General features: G+C 43.9%; 2 protein-coding genes and 3 long non-coding RNA genes across 8 annotated transcripts; 2 read left to right on the forward strand and 3 right to left on the reverse strand.

Annotated features, from left to right (window-relative positions):
- Positions 1 to 292: 292 nt before the first annotated feature.
- Positions 293 to 4,500, forward strand: LOC148382379 (uncharacterized). The gene is made up of 7 exons (XR_015854235.1): positions 293 to 604; positions 672 to 1,243; positions 1,413 to 1,495; positions 1,582 to 2,340; positions 2,401 to 3,508; positions 3,585 to 3,769; positions 3,831 to 4,500. It is a non-coding gene; the product is annotated as an uncharacterized LOC148382379 (long non-coding RNA).
- A 2,292-nt stretch (positions 4,501 to 6,792) lies between these two features.
- On the reverse strand, positions 6,793 to 10,266 carry LOC148382380 (uncharacterized). Of its 2 annotated transcripts, XR_015854226.1 has the most exons (5): positions 9,673 to 10,266; positions 9,389 to 9,494; positions 8,324 to 9,281; positions 7,880 to 8,015; positions 6,793 to 7,814 (listed from the first exon to the last, which is right to left on the reverse strand). It is a non-coding gene; the product is annotated as an uncharacterized LOC148382380 (long non-coding RNA). The 2 variants fall into 2 exon arrangements; XR_015854225.1 differs by having other exon boundaries at positions 9,389 to 10,266.
- A 132-nt stretch (positions 10,267 to 10,398) lies between these two features.
- Positions 10,399 to 15,651, reverse strand: LOC148382381 (uncharacterized). 2 transcript variants are annotated; one of them, XR_015854046.1, is made up of 4 exons: positions 15,529 to 15,651; positions 15,283 to 15,435; positions 11,402 to 11,582; positions 10,399 to 11,223 (listed from the first exon to the last, which is right to left on the reverse strand). It is a non-coding gene; the product is annotated as an uncharacterized LOC148382381 (long non-coding RNA). The 2 variants fall into 2 exon arrangements; XR_015854047.1 differs by lacking the exons at positions 15,283 to 15,435; positions 15,529 to 15,651 and adding an exon at positions 12,560 to 12,702 and having other exon boundaries at positions 11,402 to 11,585.
- Positions 10,929 to 13,810, forward strand: foxl3 (forkhead box L3). The gene is made up of 3 exons (XM_088360140.1): positions 10,929 to 11,753; positions 12,329 to 12,497; positions 12,573 to 13,810. The coding sequence occupies exons 1-3, from the start codon at positions 11,647 to 11,649 to the stop codon at positions 13,014 to 13,016; spliced, it is 720 nt and encodes a 239-aa protein (XP_088216266.1). The 5' UTR covers positions 10,929 to 11,646; the 3' UTR covers positions 13,017 to 13,810.
- Positions 15,652 to 15,813: 162 nt separating the features above from the next.
- Positions 15,814 to 22,651, reverse strand: tom1l2b (target of myb1 like 2 membrane trafficking protein b). Of its 2 annotated transcripts, XM_088359798.1 has the most exons (15): positions 22,506 to 22,651; positions 22,021 to 22,105; positions 21,497 to 21,575; positions 21,181 to 21,330; positions 20,674 to 20,808; positions 20,456 to 20,602; positions 20,218 to 20,334; positions 20,001 to 20,134; positions 19,867 to 19,918; positions 19,304 to 19,472; positions 19,111 to 19,237; positions 18,904 to 18,994; positions 18,409 to 18,468; positions 17,774 to 17,810; positions 15,814 to 17,686 (listed from the first exon to the last, which is right to left on the reverse strand). In XM_088359798.1, exons 1-15 carry the CDS (start codon positions 22,555 to 22,557, stop codon positions 17,538 to 17,540), a joined length of 1,584 nt encoding a protein of 527 aa, XP_088215924.1. In that variant the 5' UTR covers positions 22,558 to 22,651; the 3' UTR covers positions 15,814 to 17,537. The 2 variants fall into 2 exon arrangements, with proteins under 2 accessions (XP_088215924.1, XP_088215925.1); XM_088359799.1 differs by lacking the exon at positions 18,409 to 18,468.
- Positions 22,652 to 22,763: the final 112 nt, after the last annotated feature.

Raw genomic sequence — 22,763 nt, forward strand, 5'->3', positions numbered from 1 at the left:
GACCACGTTCATAATAAACACTCAACTCCCATGCCCCCCCTATTTAAGCAAATCGCTTCCAATTTCCCAAATTACACTCAACAAAATTGTCACTGATGGTATGTCATTACTGAGCAGGAGATGGCGCTGTTTGGAAACGAAAGCAGTGTGCAAAGCGCCGTTGGACGAGCAGGAGAAGATTTGAATTGCCGGATGTGACGTCATGTCTTCAGGTGAATTGGAGACAGGTGTGCTCAAGGGGAGTTATCAAATGCAGGTGCCCTGAACCGGTTGCCAGCCAATCACAGGGCACTCAGAATCACAAACCTGAATTTCCGAAGGACCAAAATTCAATTGCAACTTGATTTTCTCAGTTATTCTGAATTATTATATCTGAAACGAGGAAAGAAAATGTTGCCCATTGACTTAAATTTCCAGGGTTAACCAAAGCAGCTATCATAACAGGTCGCCTGGTGGCGCTAGTGTGCAAAGCGCCGTTGGACGAGCAGGAGAAGAAGATTTAAATTGCCGGATGTGACGTCATGTCTCCAGGTGAATTGGAGACAGGTGTGCTCAAGGGGAGTTATCAAATGCAGGTGCCACCGACCGCGTGGCACTTTCTCAGGTGAGCGAGCAAATGTTTGTCGTTTATTGCCGTTTTTCACGACGGACGCCTTGTTTGTTTGTTGCAGGATTTTCACACTCAACAGCGTCACGGCCCCGGCGACTGTAGGCGTTGAAGAATTGGAGACTGCAAGGAGAGTTTTCGAATATGGCCAAAAAATGTGGAGGGACTCAAGAGCGTTTGAGTCGCGTCGTTGAGCGCGCATTGTGCGCTTCGGTCGTTGTGTCGCTACAATATTTCAAATCTCTTTCGTGTTTTTCTTTTTGATGCTGGCCAACATTTTTCATTCGTTTTTTTTTTTTTTTTTTTTTTCGTTGAAGGTTCGTAAATGACGCCGCCATAAGCGCGTGTTTGTCTGACTATAGGAAATGTTTGTTTGACTGTAGTCAAATAAATAATTATGATCGTTGGTTCTGTTGAAATGTGTGTGCCATATCCGTGTTGTGCAAACTTATGAACGTGACGAATTTTGTTACGTCGTGTCAAAATCAGACCCTTGTGACCCAGATATATTCAAATCTTGCGACCGCCTGCGTTGTGTTACGCAACAAACATTTGCGAGCGTTATTTTATCCCGTTTTGGACGACACTGATCGATTCGTGTGACGCCGCAAATCTGGATCATCTGTCTGATGTGAGGTGAGTTGGATGATAAAATTAAAATATTTCTGATAATTATAGTAATTGTTCAAACTTTTTTAAATATAAAACTGTACTTAGTATGTATAATCGTTGCAAAAATATCATGCCATTGCCATTCTACTCAATGTCCATTATTGTTGCAATAATTTGTGTTTGTCTTTTGTAGCGCTATAAAAGGCCGCCCAGCATCCTTCTATACGAACAAGCAGGAAGCTCTTGAGCCATCTCAGTGATGTTGAGCACACTGAGGTAGAGTAGTCCTAAATCAGGTGAAAAACCCGTTTGTGTAAAGTTTCAGCTTCTCAGCACAATTAATGGTGTGTGTGTTTTTGCAGGCTGCAAGCGTAGCCGAATGGGATGAGGGAAATGAGCAATGCCATGTCAAAAGGAGCAATACCATATCAAAAGGAGCAATTTCATTCCAAAAAGAGCAATGCCATATGTATCAAGTCAAGAATCAACATGTGTGTGGATCGTATCAAGAGGGGGCAGTGTTGCGCTCTGGTTGCCTTTGGTTATGGGTGCACGACGGAAAGGTTGCAGGTGTGGACAGTGGAGGTCTGATGGTTGGACTTGCTTAAGAGGTGCGCTGTGGTTGAGTTGTGGCTTGTCTGGATCCAGAGCAGCGTTGTCTTGTGCTCGGATTGCCATTGATGGCGCATTTGAGGAAGTGGTCACATGGATGGACACAAACTAAACTTTGATGTGGAGCTGAATGTCCAATTTTGCAATATGACTTGTAACATTTTGTCTTTTTCTAACCTACTACTGTCGTACTTGGTTTCTTTTTTCTCCCCTCGGTGTAGGGCGCCGTTGGAGCGAGCCGGTCCCGAATGTCCAATTTTGCAATGTGACTTGTAACATTTTGTCTTTTTCTAACCTACCACTGTCATACTTGCGTTCTTTGTTCTCCCCTCGGTGTAGGGCGGTGTTGGAGCGAGCCGGTCCACAAGGAACCACCGGTCGAGGGTGCTCAAGACAGAATGTCGCGAGCAGCTCCAAACTTATTGCATGTTCTCCCTTTTGCAGGCTGGACGTAAAAGAAGGACGAACGGCCTGACCCGGCGACGGTAACCAAGAGCCGCTGTGATCAAGTAAGCAAGTGACCTCCAACTTGGGGTGCTCTGAGTTTGACATTGTTTCTGTTTCTGCAGATGGTGATCGGGACGCGACATGATCTGATCAGAAGTGGATGGACTGCTGTGGCATCACTCTGAAGTATCCTGCAGCCGGCCGAGTTCTGAGGGAGACCCGCTTCCCTGGAGGCGTCGACCTGCGCGGTGTCAATGCGTGAAATTGATTTTTTTTTCTTTTTCTTAATTCACACTAGTAGTGTCTTTGAGGGCATCATACTGAAACAAATTCAGAATTCTTTGACACAAATTCATTAGACTCTAATCAATCACGACATTTTGCTATTAAGTGTTACTATTTTGTGCTACTGCTACAAAACGGTGTTGTGTTCATTTTGAAGGTCATTCATGTGGTGTCTTGATAAACCTGACTGAAACAGCAAAAATGAGGCTAAACTACTGTATGTCTGCTTCTGAGAATGAAATTTTGAACAGATTTGACTTGTATACAGCGTATCTTAATACTTTATGACGCCGGTGATAAGTCTTATTTTGGCACTCCTAGTGGCCCGTGTCCAATGCCTTTTTGTGGCAAATAGCCCCAAGGCTGCCGTTTGGACACCGATGGTGACGTGTGTAGGGCTGCATGTGTATTGGAGAACTGCCATGTGGTGGTATATTTTATTGACATGCACTTTAAGAAACGAAAGATGTATTTTTAATGTGGCAAATGAAACAAGCTCTGTTTTCTTGCCTAACTGTAAATATTTTAAAAGATGACAAGTCATTGATGCAAGTTAGTTAACATCTAACTGATCACATTCAGTTCAAATAGTTCAAATAGTATATTATAGTTCATAGGTTATTTCATCCCAAGTTTTTGCATGACTTTGCACAAGGCAATAGTCTGGCCCAATACTGCCATATCACTGATTTTCCAATATGTTGTGCAGCCTTGATTGAGTGCAAACGCGCAGCAGCGGCAAGCGACGGCACAAGCGAGTGCGCAGTGAGACTTTTGCGCTTGTGTCTTGCAAGGTGGATGAGAAGCTGCACGAAACAGAGCCAGCGGGCAGAGGCCACTAGACCCAGGATTGGCGAGCAAAGGAAGAAATCACCCCAAGAAAAGCAATCGCCATGTGATGAAGAGGAAAGAGCCTGATTTATGACTGGCCAAGGCTGGCCAGAGGTGACATGGCAATCAAATATGCAAGGATAGTGTACACACTTCTTTTTTTAAGCTCATTTCCTTATGTCTGTCGCAGGGCTCGCTCACATGGCATCGGAGGCACGGGAGCATTTCCGCAAATGAAGAGTACCATCTGTCGGTCAGTCACGTTGCTAAAGCCGAATAGAACACTGCGTGTCTGCCTTTCAGGGTTGCCAGGGCAGCGGATCGGAAGAGCGCCTGCACCGAGAGGGACCGGACCGGGGTCACGAGACCAGAGGGGTAATGAGTACGTCGACAGAAGTGATCCGCGTGCGACTGAGTGCCGGTTTTCTTTTTGCAGTTGTGCGAGACGGAGGATGAGTCCAAATGTCGAACACCGGCCCGGAGCGGACTCGAACCTTCGGCGGACCTTCGCCTGTGACGAGCGGCCCACACGAGACGGGTGCAGATGACGCGAGGCTGGGAGGACAAAGTGCCCAGCCAGCATTTAGGGAGAGTATGACTTTGTTTTTCCTTTTGCCCTTTCCACAAAACATAACATAAATACTGCCACTGTCTCTCCAGTGCGCATGTGTGTAAAAAGTATAAAGCAATAACATTTGCCTTCTACTAAACCACATGTGATAGTTTTGCAGATTATCTTTTTTCCTACAGCTTGCCGTACTCAAACCCGAGACTGCTGGTTGCCTCGTCGCGCGTTGAACCGTTCGGCCATCAGTACATTCGTTTCTGGCTCTCCATGTCGTAGGCACTGCAACTTTTTGTGCTGGTTCGTACACAAATGACGGGATATTTTTTTACCTCATATGCATCAAGCATACGAGCTGGTGTTTTAGAACAGCCTAGACTCGTAATTGCCTTATGTTTTTACTGTTGAAAGCGGCGTGCAATGAAATGTGGGTAGTGCTGCTGGGAGAGACGTTTGATTACTGGTAGTACATGCATGGTTAGTGCAGCATTTGGTTAGTTCAGTGCATGGTTAGTATATTCATGGTTAGCACATAGCGTTTCGCAGTGGTGGAGAATTGAACCCTGAATCTCGGGTGTTCTAACGCAGCGACGGAGCTACTCGCTAAACGTAGCGAGCTCGGCACTGATCCCGCTTTCATTTCGAGTCACTGTTATCCGTTCAGTATTTCATTCCGCGCGCGCTGGGTAAGTTCAAAAGAGTGCAGACGGCGGAGGGCAGCCAGGTCGTAATAGCCGACTGATCAGTGACACCGGCTCTTGTACAGAAAAAAACTGGTTCGATACCAGTGGTGAACCCATTCCTTCATGAGCTTTTATAACTGGGACCTCGGTTTATATAAGTGTACGCATATGCAAACATCTGTAGATGCAAGTATTTATGTGTAAATACATAAGGTGGGTGGGGCAAAATAATTGATCACGCCCATTGTCCCCGCCCCCCCGGGAGGAGCAACAGGCACCGCCCCATGGGAGGGGTTGGGTGAAATGCTGTTGTAGTTGCAAGTCGAATTGAATAGTGTAATTAGAAATTAATAGAAATCTAGTAGTGTAAACCCCACACTACTAGATTTCTATTCATTTTTAATAAAAATTAATAAAACAATTCTTTTTATAAATGCATTTACCTTTTCATTAATAAAACAAAATTATTTTTATAAATGCATTTTCATTTTAACTAAAAATGAGCAGAAATCTAGTGTAGGGGGCGGGGATTTCACCCCGCCCGCTACACTATTCAATTACACTCGTGTAGGGGGCGGGGCGACCCCAACCCCTACCAGGAGGCCGGGCCTGTAGCTCCTCCCGGGGGCCGGTGACAGTAGGTGTGATCCATCGCTTTGCCCCGCCCACTTGGGGGGCGGGTCCACCTGATGTATTTGCACATAAATGAGTGCATATGCAAATGTTTGCAGATGCGTACACTTTATATAAAGCGATGTCCCAGTTATAAAAGCCCAGATTAGCATGGGCTTTCTCCTGGGATCGAACCAGGGTTTTTCTAGGCAAGAGGCCGTATCACTAAACAGTCGGCTATTTCGACCTGGCTGCCCTCGTCCGTCTGCACTCTTTTGTACTTACCCAACGCGCGCGGAACGAAATACTGAATGGATAAGAATAACTCGAAATGAAAGGGGGGGTCAGTGCCGAGCTCCCCACGTTTGGCAAGCAGCTTCGTCGCTGCGCTAGAACACTTGAGATCTAGGGTTCGACACCTAATGTACTTCTATGTACTAACCATGCACTGTACTAACCAAATACTGTACCAACCAAACACTGTACTAACGCTAATCAAACCTCTCACTCAGCAAAACTAACCACATTTCATTGCGCGGTTCTCTCAACAGTAAAAAAAATAAGGCAATTATCTCTTTAGAATTTTAGCAAGTTTTTTTTCCCAAGTATTATCTTTTTTGTGACCTACGAGTCTAGGCTGTTCTAGAACACCAGCTCGTATGCTTAATGCATATTAAATGAGGTAAAAAAAATCCCGTCATTTACTTCATATAGTGTACGTATCGGCACAAAAGGTTGCAGTGCTGACGACATGGACAGCCAGAGATGGGTGAGTTTTCAAACCACTGATGGCCGAGCGGTTCGACGCGTGACAGTGCAACACGCAGCCTCGGTTTCGAGTACGACAATGCTTATGTAGAAGATATTTACCAAGCAATAGAATTAAAGAATATCTGTAGCAATGTCACATTTTTAGCATGTGGTTTAGTAGAATTAATGCAAATTAATGTTATTGCTTTGCACTTTTTACGCACATGCGCATTGGCGAGACAGCGGCAGTATATGTCGTCTTATCTGTTGTTGCTTTGGGCAAAATAAACCACAAAAGATGTCACATTGACCCAGCCGTCAAATTAGGGCACCTAGCATTTTTAATAGTGTAGTTCAAAAGTTAAAGTTCAAAGTGAAGTATTTTCGCACAGTTAAATGGAGCGTCAGACAGGTTAGGGCAAATTTGCCGCCATTGCAGCACTTGGAATTCATCTAACCTGTCTGAAAACACCAATTTAAGAAAGAAGCCGGTAAGAGCACCTCTGGCTCACTTGCGAGCCACCTAAGCAGGTTGCTGTGTGGCCTTACATGTTTTTTTGCAGGCTTAACTCTGAACTGGGTGGTATCACAGTGTTGGTACCAAGGTTGGCGGTGGTAAGCAACATGCAACTGTAACAAGTGCTTTGAATTGAAGGCTGATGTTCTGGAAGATACATGTAACGTTTATAAATTCAAACTACTTTATCTCTCCCCTGTACAACAAAAGGCCTTTGCAGTCGGACAGCAAATGAAGACATCAAGAGCTGTAACAAAACAAGCAATTAGTTTCCTATTCAAGAGATCCAGAATCAACTGAGGCACATCGTGGACGACTGATACAAAACAGAGTTGACTTTATTTACAAAGACCACTCACAGGAACAAAACACACCAAAGTCGACTTTATTCTCAAACACCCACATGACGATTCAACCGTAAAAAAAATAAAGGCTCAGACTTGAATAAAATAAAGGCTTTTACTCGTACAAAAAAAAAAATGCATGGAGATAACGCAAGATTCTGACTTCAGTGGCCATTTTACAGCATGGTTGCACAAAGGTATGCAACGCAGACTGATTTTACGCTTTCGACACGCTTGCCATTTGCATCTATGTGTTCGGCTACTTGGCTTTTGACAACACTACCAACCCCCGACATTGTTTCAGGTTAGTTTGAATAGGGTAAGAGAGAGAGAGAGAGTGAGAGAGCGAGAGAGAGAGCGAGAGCGAGAGAGAGAGCGAGAGAGAGAGAGAGAGCGAGAGAGAGAGCGAGAGAGCGAGAGAGAGAGCGAGAGAGCGAGCGAGAGAGAGCACGACATGAGATGAGAAGAGGCTTCGGTGTGCACTAAAGCACAACCTGCCAGTTGCCCTTAAGGAGAGCTGGCTCGGCCCCGGGAGGAAAAAATGGAAAACGTCACGTCACAGCGGGCGTCACGGAGAATCTCCTCGTCGACACTGGGACCCAGGCAGGCAGACATTATACCCTGGTATTCCACAAAGGGCAGGGTATAGCCACATTCCACCCTGAGTGCACCAGGCCATGCAGGTACTGCGGGGCGAATCAGAGAAAGAGCGAGGAGACGGAGAGAGCGAGAGGTGGGGGGAGGGAGAGTGTGTCTACTTTGCCGAGTTGTATCGAGAGGGTCACGCTAACCTCAATGGCCCGTGCTAGCTACCCGATTCAAACTGCCAAACTGAGTCAAGGTCGGAGGCTGCCAAAAAGCACCACATTGGGACGTAAGTGACCGGCAGATGGTACTCGTCTTCATTGGAGGAACTGCTCCCATCCCTCCGACGCCATGTGAGCAGGACCTGCGACAGACAAATAAGGAACTGAGATTAAAAAAAGAAGTGTGCATATTTGATTGCCATGTCACCTCTGGCCAGCCATGCATCAGGCTCCTCATCACATGGTGACTGCTTTTCTTGGGGTGATTTCTTCATTTGCTCGCCAATCCCGGGTCTCGCGGCCTCCGTCCCCCGGCTCTTCGTTTTGTGCAGCTTCTCTTCCACCTTGCAAGACACAAGCACAAAAGTCTCGCTTGATTTCATTTTCAGAAGCAAACATACAGTAGTTAATCCTCATTTTTGCTGTGTCAGATTTATCAAGACACCACCTGAAAGACCTTCAAAATCAACACCGTTTTGCAGCAGTAGCACAAAATATTAAGAGAACAATGTTGTGATTGATTAGTGTTTAATGAATTTGTGTCAAATAATTGAGAATTTGGTTTAGTATGCAGCTCTCAAACAGACATTTGGACACCACTGGTGTGATTCAAAAAAAGGGGCAACAAAAAACTCAATTTCACGTGTTGAACCTGCGCAGGTCGACACCTCCAGGGAAGCAGGTCTCAGAACCCAGCCAGCTGCAGGATACTTCAGAGTGATGCCACAGCGGTCTGTCCACTTCTGATCAGATCGTGTCGGGTCCCGGTCGCCATCTGCATAAACAGAAACAATGTCAGAAACTCAAAGAGCACCCCAAGAGTTTTGTGTCCAGCCTGCAAAAGGCAGAACATGCAATGTTGTGCGCTGCTCGCATCATTATGTCATGAGTACCCTCGACCGGTGGTTCCTTGTGGACCGGCTCGCTCCAACGCTGCCCTACACCAAGGGGAGAACAAAGGACGCGAGTACGACAGTGGTAGGTTAGGGTTAGATTAAGTACGACAGTGTTAGGTTAGAAAGACAAAATGCTACTGGCTCGCTCCAACGCCGTCCCACACCTAGGGGAGAACAAAGAACGCAAGTACGACAGTGGTAGGTTAGGGTTAGATTAAGTATGACAGTGGTAGGTTAGAAAAAGACAAAATGTTACAAGTCATATTGCAAAATTGGAGATTCGGCTCCACGTCAAAGTTTTGTTTGTGTCCATCCACGTGACCACGTCCTCCCCCAAATACGCCATCAATGGCAATCCTAGCACAAGACAACGCTGCTCTGGATCCAGACAAGCCGCAACCTCAACCACAACTACAGCGCACCTCTGAAGCAAGTCCAACCATCCGACCCCCAAACACTGTCGACACGTGCAACCTTTCCGTCGTGCACCCATAACCAAAGACAACCAGAGTGCAACACTGCCCCCTCCTGGTCACATGATCCGGACACATGTCGACTTTTGTAGCGTGCTGCTTGATTCTTGACTTGATAGGCATTGCTCCTTTTGATATGGCATTGCTCCTTTTGGTATGGCATTGCTCCTTCTGGAATGAAATTGCTCCTTTTGATATGGCATTGCTCCTTTTCCTCATCCCATTCGGCTCCTCTTGCAGCCTGCAAAAACACACACCATTAATTGTGTGCTGGGAAGCTAAAACTCTACACAGACGGCCATTAATTATGTGCTGGAAAGCTGAAACTTTATACAAATGGGTTTTCACCTGCTTTAGGTCAACTCTTCCTCTGTCCTCAACATCACTGAGATGGCTCAAGAGCTTCCTGCTTGCTTTGTATAGAAGGATGCTGGCTAGGCGGTCTTTTTTAGCGCTACAAAAGAAACACATTATTGCATCAATAATGGACATTGAGTAGAGTGGCAATGGCATGATATTTTTGCAACAATTATACATACTAAGTACAGTTTTATATTTTAAAAAAGTTAGAACAATTACTGTAATTATCAGAATCAGAATTAATATTTTAATTTGATCATCCATCAACTCACCTCACATCAGACAGATGATCCAGGTTTGCAGCGTCGCACGAATCGAGCAGAGTCGTCCCAAAAATGAGAAAATAACGCGCGCAAATGTTAGTTGCGTAACGGTAGGCGGACGGGTGCCATCTTTGAATATATTTGGGTCACAAGGGTCTGATTTTGACACGACTCAACAAAATTCGTCATAAGTTTGCACAACACGGATATGGCACACACATTTCAACAGAACAAACGATCACAATTATTTGACTATAGTCAAACAAACGTTTCCTATAGTCAGAAAAAAACGAGCTTTTCGGCGGCGTCATTTACAAACCTTCAATAAATAAACGAATAAAAAAATGCTGGCCAGCATTAAAAAGAAAAAGACGAAAGAGATTTCAAATACTGTAGCGACAAAACGACCGAAGCGCACAATGCGCGCTCAACGACGCGACGCCAAATAGATTGTGGCTGTCGTGCCCCAAACTCTAACACTCTTGAGTCCCTCCACATTTTTTGGCCGTATTCGAAAACTCTCCTTGCGGCCTCCAATTAACTTCAACGGCTACAGTCGCGATGGCCGTGACGCTGTTGAGTGTGAAAATCCTGCAACAAACAAAGAAGGCGTCCGTCGCGAAAAACGTATGGAGTGATGAGAGTCTCTCAAAGAACCAATTATTCAGTTTGCATCGATCATTGCATTGCAAATACTGCCTTCTAGAGGTCATGTTTGCATTTTGCAGTGGATGTGATGGATATTTTATTGTAATCCTGTTTGTATGACAAACATATGGCATTGAAAACGTGAAAGAAAACAGATTGTAGATTTAAGCACATCTCTGGCAAGGTCTTGGATTGGATTTAAAAATTGGATTAGATTTTGAAGGTCTACCTAATGTTAGTGCCAACAAGCAAGAGTGTACAAAGATTTGCATCCTTGTAAAGTCACACTAGTACTGTCCAAGAAAAGCCACGCGTCGTCATCTCTTGCACCAACGGGCCCACACACAGAGGCCCTCGCAGTCCTCGGGGTGTTTTCCCCGCCTCAGCTGCCTCACGGGACCCTTCCAATTGCTCCGTTAAGAGTCTCACAAAAATACACATCCCCTCTATTTTATAGACACGGAAACAATTTATGGTCATTACAGATCATTACAGATAGCATCTCCAAAACTTCCCGTTGTTGACTAAATGTCTGCCAGAGTGGACGCACATACACACACACACACACACACACACACACACACGCACACACACACACACACACACACACACACACACACACACACACACACACACACACGATACAGTCAAAAGAGTTAAATGGGAGGAAAGAAAAAAACAAAGATGCAAAGCATTTGTTTGTTGGTTTGGGCTTAGCAGTTTCAACTACAGCAGCAGAGATTAGACTATAAAAAGAAGCAAAATAAAACATAAAAGCAGCTAGCAAGACATGTGGACCACCCAGAACCTTCTTGGATGCGGCTCACGGGAGTGTTTTTCTTTCCCTTTGGATAAGCAGGCAGCTACTGTGAGATGGTCTGGACTGACTAGCGCCATGATCAATGTCCTCCACTAGAAAAATTAAGAAATGATGGATAATTTATGGTGTGTATTTCTTTTTTCCCATCCTAAATCTGCATTAAGTGGTTGAGGTCAGGGCTCGGTCAAGTTCTTCCACACCAAACTTGTCAAAGCTTCCACAAACTAAAATGCACTTGCGCAACATATTCTAATTTAGAATAACACTAACTTGTTGTTAGGAGTGGTGACAGCCGTTCCCGGAGAGCATCTGGGGCAAGACGAAGGGGTGGAGGGGCTGTTGGGGATGTTGAAGGTGGGAGGGGCGGGGGGTCCGGTGGGGAGGCCGTCAACGGTAGAGCTCCCAGTGGATGACAACCGGCTTAGCAGAGCAGCAGGAGAGCAAGGAGAAGCTGCTGGAGACACACAGTTATTTTCCCGAGGGGGGGGGACGATCACACAAGTGTAAGCATAGACATGTTTGACGCTTCTCACTATCCATTCAACTGTTTCAACTATGACGGAGACGCATACGCTTCCTGTAGCAGCGAACAGGAGAAGAAGATGTGTCGGCCCGCCTACAGGTAGGAAAACTTCCTCGTTCTATTTTATTGCACTGTTGCAAGAAAAAGTTATATCAAAACATTTTTTGTGCAATAAAAGATATTGTGTAGGTTAACATTTTTTTTTATTAAAAACTAAGTTTATGGCTCATTTATAATTTGTTTTTATATATACTAAATACATTTTGTGACTTTATTGTGGTGCCTTTGAAATATTTTAAAGAAAAACATTTGAAAAATGGAATTTCCTTTTAAGAAATATACAAAAACTAATTTCAAGTTATTTAGTTTTTCTTTTTTTAACCCCTTTTTATTTTTTCAATGTAGATTATCAACACAGGCCAAGTCTAGATTGTTTAATAGTTTATACAGATTCAGTATATTTTAGGGTCACTCTAATTAAAATATAAATGTTAAGTTCACAAAATGTTGACTCAAATACATGTTGATATAATAACAATAATAATATCCACAAAAAGATGCATAATTTTAATGCGCTAATTTTTTAAAATACTCTAATGAACTTTGATAAATACAGAAAGTTGGATCTGTTGCCTAATTTAAATTTACAAATGTGTGTACGTGCGCGTTGTCAGCTACATCGCCCTGATTGCCATGGCGATCCAGCAGAGCCCCGAGCAGAGGGTCACGCTGTCGGGCATTTATGAATTCATCATGAGGAGGTTCCCTTACTACCGCTCCAACCAGAGAGCCTGGCAGAACTCCATCAGACATAACTTGTCGCTCAACAGCTGCTTCATCAAGGTGGACACACAAGTCATTTATGCAGCATTTATGCAGAACTGTGGCCATTTAAAGCGTCTTACTAATGCGTCATAGGTTCCCAGGACGGAGGGCAACGAGAAAGGAAAAGGAAACTTTTGGACTTTTGCCACAGGATGCGAATCCATGCTTGACCTCTTTGAAAACGGCAACTTTCGGCGTCGCAGGCGTAGGCGGAACGTGAAAGTTGGCCTCCGCGACCCAGGAGAGGCCCCGCTCCGGCCCGCCGAGAGCCCCGGCAAGCAGCAAGCGCTTGCGGTCCACCACCCCGAGGCGGACTCCGACCTTCGCCCTCTGAACGCTTACAGACCTCAGCCGTGCCCCACGCCAAACCGCGCCGTACCAAAACCCGAGTCGGAGATCAAGTTCAGCATTGACTACATCCTGTCGACCCCGGACCCGCCCGTGCCTGGGATCAGATCCTCACACGTAGGCCCGCCAGGACCGCCCTTACATGTTCTGGAGCCCCAGCACCTGAGCCTGCACTTCTGGACCCTGTGAGGGTGGAAGGCCTGGTTGATTCTGGGGCAAACTGACAGGATTTGTTTTTTTTTCCAAAGACAATAATAATTCCATTGACTTTAAATTGCAATTAGATGACAAACTTATATGTTGGCTTGGAACACAGAAGTATAAAAAAACAAAAAAACAAAAAACTATCGTGTCATATATACCAATACATGATTTGAAATAAGGTAATGTTTTTGTCTGTTTTTTTTACATTGCTGAATCCAAAATCTTTTCTTTAACCAAAATATAGCTTTAAGGAATAGTTAGCATATTTTGTCAGATGTTGATGAACCCGTCAGATTCAAACAGATGATTTAAAAAAATACGTACATTCAATATTTAGAAAACATTATTGAGATTCCAAAGTATTTCATACAAAATAAATTTGAAATCACGCAACAAGCTTAGCCTCATTACAAAAACACTAAGACTTAATTGTCACAATGGTTGCTTATTCTCATGTGGCCTGTGATTGGCTGTCGTTCTTTGCAGAGCATAAAGAATATATGACTGAGTACTGTTTCAATTGAACAGTAATGCTCATTGTTTTATATTTAGTTTGACAGTAAACCTCCACCAAGAGTGGCAATCAACAGCTTCAAGCCTGTTTCTTTGAACAAAGTAAACGCGGAATGCCGTAAATATTGCACAGAAGCGTCTCAGAATTAGCATGTAGCGTGCAAGCGGACATGACGGCTGGAGACGTGTTCCAAGCGCCTGCCTAAATTCTTTTTTTGCCGTTGACCTTTGGAAATCCTGATTGACTGACACTTAAATCCTAATCCACCCGCTCCTTATTAGAATACATTATATGCACCTTTTTGTTAATGGAAAAAAACAAAACATATTTCCTGCGCGAGGGAGATCAATCATACTTGTGTGCCGCTGAAGGGACATTTTTCAATTTAACCTTTATATAATGTGTTGACTACATCAGAGAACACACTTAACATGAGTGGCATTTAATATAGCATAACACTTGCAAGGTGAGGCCCAGATGTGACCCTATTTAAATAGGTGTGGGGGGGGGATTGCGGCTGAGCTTTAACAACGCCGTCCCCCCACTTCCACCAGCAAACCCCTGATGCTATTCTAATTAAACACTTTATACCTCCTTTGCAAATGCCCCTCATCGATCTGTGAGATCTTTTTTGTTTTTTTTGCATGAGGTGCCCCCCAGCAAACGTCTGCAGCGGCGCCAGTGTTTATGGATCAGCAAGTTTCCATTAAGAAAGTTGTTGATGTCGAATAGCGGGGGCCATGCCGTGGATATATTTGGGTAAATTAACTTAGCATAAAGTGCTTCGAGGCTACTGGGGAGGGGGGCTCGTAGCAGCAACAAAGCGAAGGCCTGAAAAGTCACTGTGCTGGGAGAGATTGCGAGGAGCTACTGGGCTATTAAATAACAACACTCGCTCAAAATCCTCAACTTGAGCCAGTGGTTCATAATTGCTGACACCGACCATCTTTCCCCATTTAAATAGATGTTGATAAGTTCATTAAATGCGTAAAATGAGCAGCTTTGGGCGAAGTAGTGTTGCAGGTCGGATTACATTGAGAAAGCCATTGATGTGAGACGCTTATAAAATCATAAACATAAATGGGTCATTTAGTTTCAAGTGATTATAATGAGGCTCTTGAAAGCACTGGGAAGGATAAATATTTGACAATTATTTATATTATCGATTTATTATGGTGAGGATGTTTCCTTTGTAGAGTGCTGCAGGGGAACGAAAGAATGATCGAAATAAAGCCATTTATATTCTTAATATCAGCATAAAGTGCTTTGTATTGCGATTGAGTGAAATCATTATGCGTCGCCAGCTAATGAGCTTTGTTGAAATACCCTTAAGTCTTTCTCACACACACAGACACATGTACGCCTGACCTTTACCATTAAATGGCAACCCAAAAAAGTCGTCTTCACATTGACCTGGCACGTGGTGTTAGTCCCGTAATGAGAAAATCTACTTGTCAATCAATGGCCGCTAGGCGACGTGTTTACATTTTTTTTAAACTTTGATTTGTGATGGAGATCCTGCGGTGGTTGGTTGGCAACAGCATAAATGTGATTTGGAGTGACCGGAAGGGTTTTTGTATTAGTTTAAAAAAAATGGGTGACATTTAAATCAAAATATAGCTTGAATATTGGCTGGTTTGTTTGCCAGGTAGGTAAACAGACCGCCCTAGTGTTGATTTCGGCGTCTACTGAAACATGAACAGCATCACACTTGGTGTGGAATAAACTACAATATACCTCAACTCTGGCCATAATTGATTTTCTTCCACTTGCGATGACGTCACTTCATTTTACCACCAGAGGTCGCTGGCAAGCTGTGCTCTCAATTGTGCCTCCACAGATGAACGGAAATCTGCAATAATCCATCGGTGGTTATTCACTGAGTAAGCACTGTTAATCACAACAATAAAAAAGTTTTTGGGTATACTTTTACAAAATGACTTTAAATAACAACACAGCAAAGCAATTATGACTAATGGTCACCTTCAGCAAGCTTCTGTTTTAAATCTCTATGGTGAAAAAGATACCAAACTGCAGCCACAGACTTTACTTTTCATTTTGACTAGAAAAAAAAAAAAAAAAAGCTCCCTCCAGAGACGAAGGCATATTGCAGGATATGGCGATTGACCAATTGGGAGGCCCTTGGTGTGGGGCCCACAGTCTTCCTGTGTGTAAGGGTGGGACGTAAGGGGGGGTTAATCACCAGAGTTTACCACCGGTCAGCTTTGTTCATTTAACTCTTCAATAAAACCCACACTAAGGAGAATATCACACTTCCAAGGTTTTATTTAGTTCATGCAGATGTCAAAACACAAAGAGGAAAATCATACCTCCACACACACATTAGCGTCTCTTAAAGCGTCCAGTGATGCACACAAACACAATGGTTCCTCTGAGGGAGAAGTGCTGGGATCCATTTACACATCAAAGATGATACACTGACATGGATGAACGGATTCACGAGGCTTACGGGACAGCAGCAATGTACGAGGTATGTCAGTAAAGTTCCAAGACTGGTGGCCCCAAAAAAAAAAATCTTGATAGCTACCTATGGCGATGATGTTGTTCTCAGCCAGGAACTGTGTTGCTTGAAAACTTGCTTGAAATTTTGACATCAGTCCTGGAACTTTTCTGCCACACTTCTTGTCTGACAGTCTACAAAAATGTTAAGTTGTGGGAGGAGAGGATGCGCCAGTCAACCTAAAAAATAAAATAAAAGACGGATCCTTCATGACACGTGATGCTTCTTTACATGTATTACATTCAACCCACAAGAACACCAACGGAATTATTAACATAACACACATCAGCAATGTATAAAACATAAAGACTCCATAAAAAGCCACAAAAATAAACAATCCTTACATAGATCATTTCCCCATATATTTTCCTTGAGCGCAAAAAAAAAATACTCATCTGAAAGGGGGAGGGGGTGATTACAAATAAATAATTTCTAAACTTCCTGAATCTTTAATTACATCCAAGTGCTTGCTTGTCACACAGCTGATTTACAAAAAGTACAAGTTCAAATGCCATGCCACAGTCAAAAGCGCACTCTTGCTCTGAGCTCATGGAACACGTTCACGCCCGTCAAGAGCGTAAAAGGTCTGGTTTGTAGCGCCCGAGCTCATTTCTGATGAACAAATAGTGGCGCTGGAAAGGTCAGCTCCTTTTCTGAAAACATCAGCGGAGAAGAAATGCACACAAATATTGCGCAAGCAGCACAAAAGCGCATGAGACTGATATAGAGCTGTGTTTTGAACTTGTTCTCCTGAAAAACACATTTGGTCATTTCAACTAAAAAAAAATGAGAATAAAATACAACTGCCATTCAACTTTCTTTTCAGCATTACGGTGACCGCACAAAACCAAACCTCAACAAATACTAAGCCAAACACACACAAAAAAAGGCAGATTGAACCCCAAATAAAACACATTTTGTACAGCTATATCAACTTTTTTTTTTTTTTTTAATGTCAACAGGTTCCCTTTCCCTGTGCAGCATTGTGGGGCGCATCAATAGCAGACAGCAGCCAGGAAATTTGAGCTCATTGGCCCTTCCCTTCCTCCCCCAAATACAATCCCACCGCATAATAAATTCCTCTGGTACATACGAAGCTTGATATATACACACGGGATTATTTGTCATTTACACATTTACAACAGAACTCATGCCGGCTTACTGAAGGGGCACTAGCGGAAACGCAAAATTTTGATAGGAATGCTCAGGGTTTGAGAACAAAAGCTAAAAAAAGCATGCGTGGAGGTGTTATGTCCACATGCTAGCATGAAGACACGCATACAGGGACTAAAATCCCTTTTTTTTTTTTTTTTTTTTTAAAACCTATGAAAATAGACTATTTTGTTAGGTTTTTTCCCTTTTAGACAGACAGATTCTCTTTGAATAAGGATACATCACTGCTGCTGATCGAAATAGTGTTAGTGGACGCGTTTTGGTCCGGGCCATCCTGTCAGGTAAGCAGACGACAAGTCTACATGGCAAACAAAGCGTCCTCCGGTCTGTCAGACTTCTTGCGGCTGGGGCTTCCCTGCGCTGCGCCGGGGTCGTTACTCGGGGGGGACGGCAGGGTGGGGACCATCTCTGCGGCTTTGGCTCGCTCCTCGAGGAACTTGTCAAACTCTGAAAGCAAACAAGTCGATGAAAATCCCACACGCGCAAAATATAGGTGTCCCTGGGCTAAATGCGAGTTCACGTTTTTGTACTAACCTTCACTTGTCACACCCTCCTCACCTTCATCTCCTTTCTGTAGATGGGAGACGGGCTTTTTACTTGTGATACTGACCAAACAGGAAAAATAATCCCATTCACAGTAGAGGCACTCTCAGAGGCATGCAAGCATTCACTATATATAAACACCCATTTGTTAGATCATACAAGGAAACCCCCCTTTGCCATTCAATTACCACTCACTTAAAAAAAAAAAAAAAATGACACCAATGTGAATTATATAGCCACAAACTTACAGATGGTTATAATAAAGACATGACAGGATTGCATATTTGGGTAAAATGAGCATGAGCAGAAAGCGTGCACAAGCAGATGCTGGCAATTGTGTTTTATAATATGAGTATATAGCCCTCAAAATGTATATATAAAAAAACCCCATAAGACTAAAAAGTAATCTGTGCATTGAAAATGGGGGTAGTCACAGCTTCATTGATGCTCATTTTTACAATATGCTGCCACTGGTTCCCAACAAGTGTGAGAAATACATTCTAAGATGTTAAAATTGAATGATCAGAGGAAAACAATGTTATGTAGCATGACAAAAGGATGAAGCGGAATGAACAAAGTAAAGAGGAGGCATAAATAATACAAAACAAAAATCATGATGGGCTCACCACATCAGTACTTAGCCACTCCTCTATGTCATCCATGACAGAGGACTGACCTCCGACACACTAGAGGGCGACATCAAAAGGGGGTGGCCATGGGGAGGGGGGCAGCAAAGCCACAGAAGAAAACAAAACCCAGGCTCAAAACACAAAAATAATTATGACTAATTTGGAATGAAATAATACAACTTAAAATAAGTGATGAAAAAAGTTGATGAAGACGTTCCTTACAAACTACGGAGACTCTTTTGAGAAATTTTGTTTTACCCCTTGAGAGCTTTGCTTTATTTCTCTGAGCCCAGCCCTGCTTGTTCAGTGATGCGTTCATTTAAAAACAATCATTTAACACTGCTATTCTAATGATTCGTGTAAAAATGAGTGAATTAACAAGGTGCTACCTTGATTTGTAATTTGGCTTAGTGGCATCTGGCAACGTTTGCTCCAGGGTGGACACTTCTACGTCTCTTTCAAACATACACAACTGAAAGAGTGGAGACTCACCGTTGTTGCACGTGGTTGTTGGACATCCAGAGTTGGAGGATTAGCAGCAGCAGCAGCAGCAGCAGCTGCCTGGCTGTCCGTTGCCGGAGTCCTAAGAAAGGAAGAAATACATCTTTTTTTTCTTTTTATGTGTCATTTAAACCATTTTTGCAGTATGGGCCGGTTTGACACAAATATTTTTTTGGACAGATTGCCGATTTGCCTTACATCTTATTAGGTTCAGGGAGAGATCCGGTCCTGGTTTGGGCGAACACGTCAAAGTCATCCTGGGGAGGTGGAGGCTTGCCGCTGGATAAAGAGCTCAGAGTGCTGCTCACAGTGTCTGCGCCAACATCTGTAAGTAAGACACCTCACAACTTACTACATGCTCAACTTGAGGAGGTTACTGCGGTAGACGTACCCATTCCAGCGAGGCGAGACGCCAGGGAGGCCGGAGAGGATGGTCTCCCGGCGCTGGCGGTGACGCTCGGGGGCAAGCTTGTCGTGGCCGCATTCGGCATGTTGCTGACCACTGCTGGCGAGGCGGGGCCCAGATCGATCAGGTTATCCTCTGTCGCTTCGCTCAAAACCTGACGAGAAAGGGAGAATATTCCATATTGTGAGTCAATGCAAGAATAAATCACACTTGAGCTTATCTTTTCTTTTTTTCCCCCCGGAATTTTGTGTATGCTGCACAAGACAATGTGTGGAAATGAAATCTAGCTGATGCAGTTTCAGGGCAGTATGAAAATTCAAAAAACTACTTAACGGGCTACTGAGCTTAGGGAGGCCGACACTGGTTTCATACTTGCCTGTCTCAGCTAGCCACAGAAACAGAGAACAGAAAAGAAACGGGAAAAAAGATAGTGAATAAAGTGACATGACCGAAGGGTGGCAGTGACCAAAAAAAAAAAAAAAAACGTGACATGTATACAGTGCCTTACTCTAAGTAAACCCAACAAAGAGAAAAATAAGCTGACTCACCCCATTGTTGACAGTCTGAACCGTGGACCTTCCAGATCTGAACCTCTCGTATCTGCAGTGGCACCCAGGGCACGTTAACAAATACGTGTCACAGTCCCGTGTGTAGCCCGTGACAACCGTCTGCGTCTTCTCACCTTTCGTAGCGCAAGAAGATGTTATTGAGGTCATCGTTTACGTGCAGCAGCTCTTCGGTCACTGCCTCGTTGGAGACGCAAGAGATGAGTTCCACTACCCTCTGCTGCATGGCTCTGCAGGTCCTGTTCAGCTCCTAAAACACACACCGTGTGAAAATATGCGAATGGGACGAGTGCAGAAGCATTACGACGCACACAAACGCGAGGACTTCCTTGCCTGTAGCAACTCGTAGTCGGAAGCGTCCTCCTGTCCCGGGACCATCTCAGTCAACATCTCAGACATGACTTTAGTGTTTCCGCGAACGACATCCAATTCACTGCGCAGTCTGCAAATCTGACAAGGAAAAAAAAAAAAAAAAAAGACAGAATGTAAAAAATATGTAGATGGCTCACTCCTCAACACAAAGCACGGTCATTTGACATTTCCAGTAGTTTGTACGTCTGTCTTACTGCACCTGTTCAGATGTTGGGTTGATGGCTCCGGACGGTTGAACGTTTGGAACTTGAGGGGTGGTGTAGGCTGCTGGAACAACATGCGGTGCAGGCTGAGGGGGGCTGCTGTACTTATGCAGAGTCGAGTCTCCCTCTGGTGCTGATGCAGTCTGGGTACAAAACAAATAATGACATGAGAGGAACGTCGAGCCGTGCTTGCCACCGTGTGATGTCCTCCTACCCGCTGAGGTGTATGTATGGGCGAGAGGGTCTCCAGGTCCGACAGGGGGAACTCAATGCCTTTTCTCTTGAGCTCCTCGTAGATTTGGACAACGCCTATGAGATCCGGACTGCTCCTGAACGCATCGGCCCATGCCTGCGATTGCAGTCACGAGACGAGCAACAGTGAAGTTAGCCACTTGATTGATTACCAATATGCATTAGTATATGTACATCTGTTAACATGGCAACAATAATTGCATGACCCTAGAGGAACAAAACTTGTTAGCCTAATGGCTCAACAAATACTGCTATGTTCCACGCTGTAGTCGGAAAGAAGAGCATTGCAAGGTTACCTAAGCCGAGCCCGGTAACATGAGCCGCACTGGGTGAAGCCCGAGAGATACTCGCTTTTATCTGACTGCTGCACAGCCTCATAAACGTGTCATAAAACCCCTCCTCCAATACCTCCTTTAAAAAAATATTTGTTGAGTGCCGCCCATGAAAAGCAAGTTAGTTGTAATCTTACCTGAATGAGCGCCAATACTTTGTCTTGAACGATGGTGGGAGGGTTATTTTTAGGAGAGATGATTTTAACAAGCACGCCGTCCACAAAGTCCCTGCTAGTGACCAGCGCATGAAACCTGTGGCCGCAGTTCTTTACGCAAGTCTCCAGCACCTGATGGAAGCAGGGGTGTCAAAACGATTGTCAATTGAACACATATCTTCCTCTTGCCATTGTAACTGTAAAATGAGGAAAAGTTTTCATATGAACTATCCTGAACAAACAGGATGCCAAACTTTAAGGTAGAATTCAATTTTATCCACCTCAGCTTTGCACTCACCGTTAAAGCCAGCATCACCTCCCTGTAGTTTCTATTGCCATTCAGTCTCTTTTTCATTGCTCTTATTGCATCTTTAGGCCTGCGCACAACCACACACTAAAAATTAACAATGACCGAATATAAAAATATGCCTGGAGTATTTTCAAACAGGGAAACAACCTAAACATTGAGCGATCCATTTAACAAGTCAATGATTTCCTCAAAGCTGGAGTGCACAGACCGTAATAATTAACTCATGGACTGTGACTAAATACGATAAGAATATCATACAATGAATACAAAAAGGAAAAAAAGCAAATCCAAGCAGACTCTTTATAAAGTGACATGCACAAGCTTAACCCATCGGACACGAATTACAACCCACTAATCAAACACGCTCTGGACTTCACACAAGAGCTTAACTACAGATAAGCAAGCAGTAGGGCTCAGTATAAATCGTATTTGCAAAAGAGGAGATCATTTTCAAATGCAAAATACAATTGAAGCAGCAGAGATCAATGTGTTGACTTTCCCTGTGCACTCACCCGTCTTCTGTTTCATTGATAATGTCACAAATTTCCATGTTAAGCGTCCAGTCTTCACTTGGTAGGGATCCGTCAGTAGCTCTTTCTAGAATATAAATACATTGAGGGAGGGTAAGACGTTAAGTCACCTTTTCTCAACGAATACACTTAGGTGATGACTAATGCTTAGCTAACAACTGGCTAACTTAGCTCTAGCTTTGGTTAGTCAATGCTCCAACGAACGAGCGAATGTCTTCGCAGATAACATACAAGGCACATTGTGGGATCCCGCACTACAAACAGTTTGGTGTTGTCACCAATAATACAAGCAACGACAACATACGATAACATGCTAGCTAGGCGGCTAACGGATATGGTTTAAAGCGCCCTGACATTAGCCCGGTGCTAGCTTGTACGTAAGCAACTTGAGCACAGATTCGATGCATATTCGAAACCTAAGCGCATATTTGAACACAATACAGTTTATGTGATGTCTTTTTACATACCAATGCAATGCCCCACTGGGGTACTGTACGGATTTCCCATTAGGAACTCCATCTTTGCTCGTCAACAAACAAGTCAGGTCAGGGAATAGTGTTGTTGCTACATCGGGAAACTTCCTCGATGCCCCGCCCCTAGAGGTATCTCATTGGCCGAAAAATTCGGACCTTTATTGTGATTGGCAGGTCGTGATTTCACTCACTGAGGTTAGACAATTATAAACAAAGGCTCCAAAGGTTAAGACATTAAAACGCAAATTGTTT

The sequence above is a fragment of the Syngnathus floridae genome, chromosome 18 (genome assembly GCF_059516105.1).
Source record: "Syngnathus floridae isolate MCC-2025c chromosome 18, RoL_Sflo_1.0, whole genome shotgun sequence".
Classification (NCBI taxonomy): domain Eukaryota; kingdom Metazoa; phylum Chordata; class Actinopteri; order Syngnathiformes; family Syngnathidae; genus Syngnathus; species Syngnathus floridae.